The sequence below is a fragment of the Caenorhabditis briggsae genome (assembly GCF_000004555.2).
Source record: "Caenorhabditis briggsae AF16 supercontig from assembly CB4, cb25.NA_018, whole genome shotgun sequence".
Lineage (NCBI taxonomy): Eukaryota > Metazoa > Nematoda > Chromadorea > Rhabditida > Rhabditidae > Caenorhabditis > Caenorhabditis briggsae.
The window spans coordinates 1-10,074 of NW_025543292.1; the positions used below are offsets into that span (position 1 = coordinate 1).

At 37.9% G+C, this 10,074-nt stretch overlaps 3 protein-coding genes across 3 annotated transcripts; 2 read left to right on the plus strand and 1 right to left on the minus strand.

Annotated features, from left to right (window-relative positions):
* Positions 1–62: 62 nt before the first annotated feature.
* Positions 63–1,632, minus strand: CBG23640 (the record flags this gene model as incomplete). The annotated part of the gene is made up of 4 exons (XM_002647800.1): positions 63–404; positions 451–711; positions 759–1,551; positions 1,598–1,632. The coding sequence occupies 4 exons, from the start codon at positions 1,630–1,632 to the stop codon at positions 63–65; spliced, it is 1,431 nt and encodes a 476-aa protein (XP_002647846.1).
* Positions 1,633–4,741: 3,109 nt separating this feature from the next.
* Positions 4,742–5,651, plus strand: Cbr-tsp-1 (the record flags this gene model as incomplete). Its single annotated transcript, XM_002647801.1, has 5 exons — positions 4,742–4,801; positions 4,866–5,003; positions 5,048–5,314; positions 5,361–5,426; positions 5,472–5,651. The coding sequence occupies 5 exons, from the start codon at positions 4,742–4,744 to the stop codon at positions 5,649–5,651; spliced, it is 711 nt and encodes a 236-aa protein (XP_002647847.1).
* A 276-nt stretch (positions 5,652–5,927) lies between these two features.
* Positions 5,928–6,764, plus strand: Cbr-tsp-2 (the record flags this gene model as incomplete). Its single annotated transcript, XM_045240929.1, has 3 exons — positions 5,928–5,987; positions 6,034–6,168; positions 6,519–6,764. 3 exons carry the CDS (start codon positions 5,928–5,930, stop codon positions 6,762–6,764), a joined length of 441 nt encoding a protein of 146 aa, XP_045091127.1.
* Between the last annotated feature and the right edge of the window lie 3,310 nt (positions 6,765–10,074).

A 10,074-nucleotide genomic window follows, 5' to 3' on the forward strand; every position in this document is an offset into this window, starting at 1 on the left:
CTACCGTTCATTTATGACTGAATCACTATTGGAATAAAAAAATTTATTCAAAAACGAGTACACTATTTCTTTGGGTTCGATATGAATGGCACCGTGGCTAGAGCTTCATTGATCATAGCTTTCACTTCTTCGCTCATTGGGTCGTTCACTAATTTCAGCTTCATTCTCAAATAGACAAGAGCCGCTCGAATGGCATACGTGAAGAACATGCTCATTGTGAAGACGTTCGATCGTTGATCACGCATCTTTTTGAACAGAGCATCACAATCTGGCGTTTTTCCAGCAAGAACAAGTTCAATTATGACAGAAGTGAGGATGACGGTTGCAGATCGATCAAGTCCCAAATCACACATCACAACTATTGGTTCCGATTTGTCAGCTTTCGCAATCAATGACCCGCTATCCTGAAAATAAAAGAAATGAGCAGCTCTGAAAAAAGAGAAATCCCACTTTATAAGGAGCTCTAGCCAGAGCTAGTAGTTTTTTCTCCTCATTTGGAACCTTCTTCCATGGCCACGTCGTACAATTGAACACCCGAATATAGTTTGCCTCACTACACTCAGCTGCCACAATTTCTACCGTATACATGTTCATCCAATGTTTGTTTCTTTCATCCACCTCGACTTTTCGTGTATTGATCAACCAATTGTCAAGATTCATGTAGTGATCGGTGAAAAGAGGAAAGAAGGATTTGATTTGGGTCGTTTCGCACTATAAAAAATATTCAAAAAATGTTATATTTATATCAATTAACTTACTCGAATGGAAGTACCAATAATTTGATCTCTGGTCTGAGATTTTTGTGACACACTCACTGGAGTACCCGTAGAAACCGAATCTGGAGTAGACGTTGGTGCTGGAGATACAGTACTTGGAATCTTGTTGAACTCTTCAATCGCCTCGTCACTGAACGGTTCGAACATTGTGATGATCCGTGAAACTCTCTTCTGCGATATCATCCTCCAAAAGTCATGTATCGTTTCTTTCAGTGGATATTGGGTCAGGATATACTCTTGACAGGATGAATCAAATTTGATGTGACTCGCATTTATGTACGAATCCTTTCCAGCCACATCAATGTGAACACGACCACTATCGTTCATTTTGTACTCTTTCGAACGGTTCTTTGACATATTCTTTTCCCATTCCACGAATGTCTGACTCGGTGGAGCATATTTAGCGAGACGTTCGTCGAAGTAGGTGCTCAAACTCGATTTTTTCATATCTAACAAATATTTACAAAGTCCTCTGCACGCTAGAATGATCTTTGTCGAGCCTGTCTCCCGTTCCGTTTTTTCAGCCGAAGGCAACGTTTTCTTCTCTCTCGACGTTTTATCCTTGTCCTTCTCCTTCGATTTCATCTTCACATTTTTAGGCTCTCGACTAGTCAACTTCTTCACGGATTCCTTCAAAAAGTCTCTGACTCCACCAGTTGTTGGTTCCTTCGACATCGGTACTTCCTTCGATGGAACTTCCTTCGGCTCCTCATCTTCTTCTATCGTATCATCTTTCTTTTTCTTCGGAGTTTTCATCGGTTTGGATTTCGGTTTGCTGGAAATTCTATTTGAAAGGCGTCTGAATCCCAATTGAAACTCACTTTTTCTTCACCAGTTTTTCGATTTTATCCCCCATGGTGTCTATCTAAAATACTAACAATACCTTACTTTTATCTTTTTCGAGTTGGAGAGAAAAACCGCGTCACGGAAATTATATCTTTTTGATAAATAGGAATAGGTCATTGCATCATGATGTTTTGAAATCTGTCACAACTTTTGAAATCTGTCACAACTTTTCCATTGGGAACAGTGGGAGGTACCTTCAAGAAACGACGGAAATGTTTCAATGACTAATGAAAAAATAGCCATTTTCTCATCTGTTTATGCTTATTGTCCGGTTTTGAATGTTTCGAATGAATCATCCCAAACTCCTACACATGAAGGAAAAACAGCGGAAGAAGAACATTTTATTGGACATTTGAACAAAGTATTGGAAACTTGGAAACCAACCAAATGAGTAATATGAAAAATGTGGATAGAAAATATACACAGCCTTTTGAATTTTTCAATGCAAGCTTTGAAGAACTACAAAATAACTTTAAAGATTTTTTTCAGGAAACATTAAACCAACACTGAGCTTAATTGATAATGATATTCTGGATGGATTTGAGAACCTAAACAATTTTTGAAACGTTTTCGAAAATTTATACAATTCCAAACCGATTTTACAAGTTGAAAATGCTATTTTAGACTATCAAAGTCTTGTATTATTTTCTGATAAGATAATGCTTTCTGGCTGATTTCCAATCAAAACTTTCAAGTCGGTGATTTCCAGGGCGCCCCATGGTCCGTCAACAGTCCGTCGACGGCCCGTCGGCTCTCCTTTGGCAACCAACTAGCAGTCCTTCGCCAGTTTCGCCTCTTCAGCAGCCATTTAACAGTTTTTTAGCAGTATACCTCTGGAGCTTTCCAATAGATGATCTGCCCTGTTGTCTGTATTATTTAGATGAGCTCACTTGGGATATTATTCTTATTGGGTCAATCGCTCAAGGTTTTCAATTACAAAATCTTCTAGCATCAGCTGGAAAGATATAATTTCCTTCAATACTAAAATTTGTGAATCACTTTCGTATTCTGTTTGTGATCACTGTTCAACATATTCGAGTCACAAACTCTACGAAGCAGTGACTAATTGAAAAATGATTCAATTAAATGGTATCTATTTGTTCTCCCGTCATTGCCTACAGGGTGGGGAATAAATATAGCGCCGCTTTCAAGACAGTGTAGAAACCTCAAACCAAAAGATTTTTTTCTCAAGTTCGGTCAAGATGTTCATTAAGAGATAACAAAAAAGATGGTGTTAACAATTATTGAGCCTTCCTCCGTTCGTTCCGATGACAGCTCGAAGTCTCTTCAAGAAGGAGTCGACTACGGCACGGGGGTAGTTGACGTCCAAATTGTCCCATGCCGCGGTCAAGGATATATTCAGGGCTTCCAGATTAGGATAATTTTTTGTGGAGACTCATTGGGTCCAATATTCCCAAAACAAAAAATTCGTTGGATTGAGTACCGGACTGGAAGCTGACCATCGATCCTTAGTGAGAAAATCCGGAAAATTGGCTTGGAACCACTGACGAGTGAGCTTTGCAGTGTGTGCAGGCACTCCGTACTGATAGAATGGTCAATTGTCGTTCACAAGACGTGATTGGGACTGGGGCAGCACCTCCGACTTCAACATTCGTTCGATGTAGGATTTTTGTTGATCTTGGCTCCACAATCGACAAAATTTTACCATTTGAGCATATCTCACCAAATACGGTCACCGTGACCGGGTGAGATGTCTTATTCTGGGTTTTTCATCTCCTACATGCACTATAATAATCGATAGCCCCGATTCAATTGTTCTGGTCAGTCTTGTTTGCCTGAACAGTGAACAACTTCATCTATAAAAAATGGTCTTCAAGTGCGTGCCGAAGCGCGTGCCTCGAAGGAGATTTTTGGATTTTTTCAGTTTTAACCCTTTGTTACGGTCCGTTAGGAAAGCGCCTTTTTGGGTTCGATATGGAATCATATGGAGCTGTTTTCGGAAAATATTTCTCATTGATTTGCGGAGCATTCTAAACTACGACGTCATTTTTTTCATGATTCTTTCGTGATTCCTACTGATTTTCTCTCTCACGGCTTTGACGACTACAGGAGCCGTTCCAAACATCAGATGACCGCTTTTTCTTATATTATTGAAAGTTCCCAATTCTCTGAACCGAACGAGTTTCTGATTGACCACTGATTTCCTGATACCAAGTTTTTTAGCGATCTCCAAAGTTCTCACCCCTTTTTGGCGCGCTCCATACTAGGAGTGTGGTATGGAAAAACGGTCACCATTACCTTCAAAGTTGAAATAACTGCATGAATTTTTCAGAAATAGTTTAAAACAAAAAAATGAAGTGAAAAAAATACTAGGGTGTGCAAATCAGACCGTGTTGCTGGCGCCAGAGCTTGCGCAAAGTTTGGGCGCTATAATTATTCCCCACCCTGTATAGTCTATTCGTTTGGCAGGCCATTTGTTGATCGAAATGTTCGATAGAGAAGAGGTTATCAGGTGTGAGTTCTTCGACTTTAATGCTTTGTAGTATGCTCACGCTCTTATCGTGAGTCTTCCCGGAATAGGATGTTGAGCCTGGGATTTTCTAGGATCATTTGATTTCCCATAAAGTTCAAACTGAAGGTTATTGTAGTAGCAAAGTAATTCATGTGAAGCACAACAATATCAGTACTTAACTTTGAGACAATATTTCTCTGCTCCTGTTAATGATATCAAAAAGTTGTCAACTGCTAAATCGTTCATTATAATATCAGGAGTATTCTGTTAGTCAACACTTTTTTGATATCTTGCATAGGAGCTTAACCTTACAGTTTCTCAATGTATTTCCAACACACTCGATACCTTTCCGGACTGACTATCAGACTATTTTTGCTTCACTCTGCATGTTTCTATTTTTGATGTTTAACTTGCAAGTCAACCTTTATTTTCTTCTTGATAAACTGTATTCTCAACTTCTCCATTTCTTCCAAATACATTCTTGGCTTATCAAAAAGTGTTTGTTGACTCATCTCTCTGATATCACTCTCTCTCCCTCTCACCCCTCATTTTCGCAATATTTATTCGAAGCTCAGAGTCGAAACTCATCACCTGACTCATTTCTAAATTTGGCACGTCGTCTGGAACATTTGTTATTCGGATTACCATGGCTGCTTGGACGTTAATCACCAGATCCGTATTGTTTTTTCTTTGTTTGGCAATGCTGGTTAGTTGGATTTCCTTGATTTTCAAAGGTTTGGTTTAGGATTTCTAATAAACACATTTTTCAGTTAGCTGCCCTTGCTCTGATTGCTGTTGGATTCTGGATGCGATATGATGATTCTTTCGACACAGATCTAAAAAATGTAGTTTACCAATTTAATGATCCCAAGGTTCTTGCAGATGCTAAATTTAATATCCGTGTTTGGGTAGGTTCAAAAATCTATATATCTGAATTTTCGTTGTTTTCTAGCTGATCGTAGTCTTCTGGAGCATTATTGGTCTCTCACTTGGAGCAGCCGTTACTGCTATTTTCGGAATGATTTCTTCAATTTTTGTGAAACGAAGAGGATTTATGATCGCATATCTTGTTCTGATGATTGTTTTGATTGTGTTAGAAATTGGAAGTGGTATTGCTATGATCGTCAAAAGAAGTTCTCTCCGTGATGCTACAAATGCGTTGGTGAATTCAATGTATACCACGAATTCTGTGAAGGATATTCAGATTATTCAGAATACGGTAGGTTTCTTGAAAATGTTTTATGTCATCTTGAAGCTTTTTACAGTATTCTTGTTGTGGCGCTCAAAATGGAGTTTTCAATAGAATGTACTGCGGTCCAATGAGCAATCTGGTGAGTTCTTAACTTTTAAAATCTTAATGAACTAAATTATTTCAGCCTTATTGTGATGTGACAGTATTCAACAGCGTGGACAATACAATGATGATTTCTGGGATCATTCTTCTCGTGATCGTCATCCTTCAGGTCGTCGCAGCTGTTGTCCCAGTTCCCATACTGATCTCAAAAAGATACACCATTAAATACAGTTACGAGCCAACTGAAGTCTCTCGGTTTTAAATTTTGAAATCCAGTTTTGAAATCTACCGTAATTCACATTCCACTCCAAGTGCCTTCTTGATTACTGTACCCATGTGCTTTATTAAACGGGTTATTCACTGAATAAACATACCTTATCTGTACTTGGTTTCGTATCACTTTTTTCGAACTCCTCCCCGTTTTTTGACGGTCAAAATGATATCACCTACGAATTATCAGACGTTTGTCGTTTAAATTCTAACTGATATTGGAGCATTTTTTATCTGGAACAATATTGTCTGGAAATACTGTGCAAATATGGCAGAGATTGCTTTCATCTCGAGGATCCTTATGTTTTGTTCGGTTCTTGTAATGCTGGTGGGTTACTGTAACCAGTTGAAATTCTCTTCATAATACATTTTAGCTATGCTCAGTTGGTCTGGTTGTCTGGGGAGCTTTCATGACAGATAGTTCATATGATCGTAAACTAAAAGATGTTGTATTCAATTACAATTCATCCGAACCATTAGCTGGTGACAAGTCCAACATGAGATCTTGGGTACTTTGAGAGTATCTGTGATAATTTCAAGAAAACCGAAATATTTCAGATTTATTCAACATATTGGAGCATTTGGGGATTATGTGTGATTGCTGCTATAATTGCCATCATTAATAGCTGCAATCATGCGAAACAAAGCCGTCACTGCTACATTTTTAGTTTTGCTGATTGTCGTTGTTTTGATAGAAATCAGTGGAAGTATCACAATTTGGTCCAAGCGGGGAAGTATTCGAAGATTACTGTATCGTTTTGCAAACGACATTTATGCCACCAGCTCTTTGTTTGACATTTCGGTTATCCAAAACATTGTATGTTCGAAATATTCTTCGTCTTAAATTAAGATTTTTCAGTATCAATGCTGTGGAGTTCGAAGCGGAGGCTGGACATGTCCTAACAATACTCCATGTGATACAGCTGTATTTAATAGTGTGGATAACGCTATGATGATTGCTGGAATTATCATGATCCCTCTTCTCCTTCTACAATTTTTCATCATTGGTTTCTCAGCTCTTGTATTAAGAATTGAACCTAGAGTTGTGAAAGAGAGAAAAAGAGGAGAAGAAGTGACAAATACTGACGAAACTTGGTCTTCATAATAAACTTTTTATATTTTCAATTCGGGTTATCAATAAAAACTTATGTTGATAAACATCGTTTTTTACAATTTTGTTTCGTACTACAATATATTTCAGATGAACATTTTTGATAGAAAGAAAACGGTCGCAATCATCATTTTCGTACAAAAACTGGAGCTTTGGTAGAGACTCGCTACAATAATCCTTACTATCTGTTCGTAAACTTTCGCAACAGTAATCCTTTTCATTTCCGTATATTTGTTGCTACAGTAATCCTTCCAACGTTCTAACGTTTTTCGCTACAGTAATCCTTCCAATTTTCGAGTATTTTTCCTACAGTAATCCTTCCCACTTCCTAATATATTTCGCAACAATAATCCGGCAAATTATCATTGACTATATGTATCATTGACTACAAAGTCTCACTGACTACAAAGTATCATTGACTGCAAAGTTTCATTGACTACATTTTGTATCATTGACTACAGTAGTATCATTGACTGCAAAGTTTCATTGACTACATTTTGTTTCATTTGTATCAATGACAACCTGTGCTTAAGCTAATGATCCCCTCTGAAATTCTGAGCCTTCAGTTTTAGTACCAATAATCGCTTTCTCAGTGTAAAAAAACAAGGCGTTTCAGCCTAAGCCTATAATTTAAACAAAAAAACCAAAAATTCCAGTCAAAAAAGAACTGAAATTCGCGAAAATCAACGAAATTTCCACAGTTCTCGTTGAAATTTTTCTCAAAATTTTCAGTTTTTTTGTTTGAATATAGGCTTAGGCTGAAACACCTTTTTTCGATTTAGTACTGAGAAAGCGATTATTGGTACTGAACTGAAACTTCAGAATTTCAGAGAGAAAGTATCATTTGCTCAGAATTTCAGAGGGTATCATTAGCTTAAGCACAGGTTGTCATTGATACAAATGAAACAAAATGAGGTCAATGAAACTTTGTAGTCAATGATACTACTGTAGTCAATGATACAAAATGTAGTCAATGAAACTTTACAGTCAATGATACTTTGTAGTCAATGAGACTTTCTCAGTTAATCCTCGGGGGAGGTTTGGGGCCGAACTGAGGTGGGGTGGGTGTTACCCGTGAATTTTGGGAGTTACTCTGTCCAAATGGGAGTTACCCAAGCAATATGGGAATTACCCAGCGTAAATGGGAGTTACCCACAACGGGGGCTATATGGGGGCTAACAGGGAAATTGTGCAGTACAAGTTCTCCCTTCTGAAAAAGGGGGGCTATGTGGGGTGAGAATGGGGGTTTCCCTGTCGACAGAAATAAGGGGAACGGGGGGTATATGGGGTGAAATGGGAGCTTTATGGGGGGCTAAATGGGGAGCGCCAACAGAGTATACTGACACAAGCGGTTCCTTGATGGCGCAAAATTTTGTTCGTAGTTTTGTTTGTGCTAATTTGTTTTATTATAACTAATATTCCTCCTTTTCCGGATCCAAACCGTTCCAAAAAAATTAACAGAGGTTTTCACACTACTCGTAAGTGTTCTCAATGGTTTCTAGCAAAGATTATTTAATGTGCTTAGAACTCTTACAAGAAAAATAAATACAATAAAGATTATAAGTAGTCGGTTCCAATGAAACCTGAAGCCAACGAAGACCAACAAGTCATAAGTGAAATAAGATGATGTAAGTTTCATAAAAGTTTGCTACAAATTTAATTTAGATTTTTTCAGAAAACAAAACGAGCTGAAACCAGAGAGGATCGGAATTTCAACGATAAATATATTGTTTCTCTGTTCCCAATTTTACCTCCATCTTTTTGACTTGTGTATTTTTTTCTGTGTGTGGTCTTGGTCTGCTGTTCATCTACAGGGTGGTTTTTAATTACTGCAACGGTATTCAAGCCTTCATAACTTTCCCAAAACTCGATGAAAACTTCCAAAATTTTGGATTAAATTATTTCAGACGCACAAATTTTATAATAATGCAAAAGTCATTGATTCCACTTCTTTTCATTCCGACGACAGCCGTCAGAGGCTTAGGAAAGGAGCCTACAGCGGCACGGTGACACGAGGGCATTACTTCCGGATGATAATTTTTAAATTGAAGGCAACAAGATCAACCGAAATCACGTTATACTATTTAAGGCGACTACATATGTTTGTCAGTGAAGAAAACTCCCATATAAAGCTTCGCATTCCGATTCGGTCAGGATCTTTGATGGAAACACGGAAAATTGCGAAAAATCCGTTGTTTTCCCCGATTTCCGAACCAAATTCAACTATGAAACCAATCTAAGTAATCAGGATGTTGTCTTAACTTGAATTCTACTTGAAAAGTTCATATACGGTGTTCCAACGAGATTGTGCCACGTTTTACTGTACCAGACACACCCAAGGAAGGCTCAGGTTCAATTTTCCGGAGTTGAAATAGGCACAAGACAGGATCCCTTTCTCCTGAGACCTGAATCCAATAAATTATTCAATCTGAGGATGTTGGACCTAGATAGTTTACTCGTGAAATTAACAAGCTTTCATCTATCTGGAGATCAGCCTTCAGAAGATATGGGTACTAATAGGTCAAAACTACCACGTGCCGCCATAGGCTCTTTTCCGAAGCCTCTGACGGCTGTCGTCGGAGTGAAGTGGAATCAATTGCATTATTATAAATTTTGTGCGTCTGAAATTACTTGATCCAAAATTTTGGAAGTTTTCATCGAGTTTTGGGAAAGTTATGAAGGCTTGAATACCGTTGCAGTAATTAAAAGCCACCCTGTATTGTAATATCTTTTTGACAATTTTTCAATCAATAAATTCAACTTTTTGGAGCGTATTTCGTTTGTTAATTTGGGATCGAGATGGGGTCTATATGATGATTTCCCGCGCGCTCCCCGCATGCCTAAACAGGAGTTACCCGTCTAAAACAGGAGATACCCGCAACTGTTTAGAAAATAGAACGATTGAAAGAAAACAGCAAACGCTTATTTCCTCCAGCAAACATGAAATTAGTAGTGTAAGACAAAATAAAGTTGTATTAAATAATATAATTGGTAAGGATAAGGAGACTAAAAGATATTTTGTAGATAACATAAACTCCCTAGCTTTTGGACACTATCGAATCAAAAATTAGTTGTGAATCCTACTCAATATTTCACTTATCGATTCAACTGAAGAACGATCATCTGTTTCCGATTCGTATTCTGATGGAGAATCAGCATATATTTTTTCTTCACTTGAAGTTGAAGCTTCTTCTTCTGGAATCGAAAACTTCACATTAGGTCTTATGAAATTCATCCGACTATCAAATGGTTTTTCGCGTTCTACTAATGTCTTCCGTTCTATTGGAATCGAAGATTTATCATC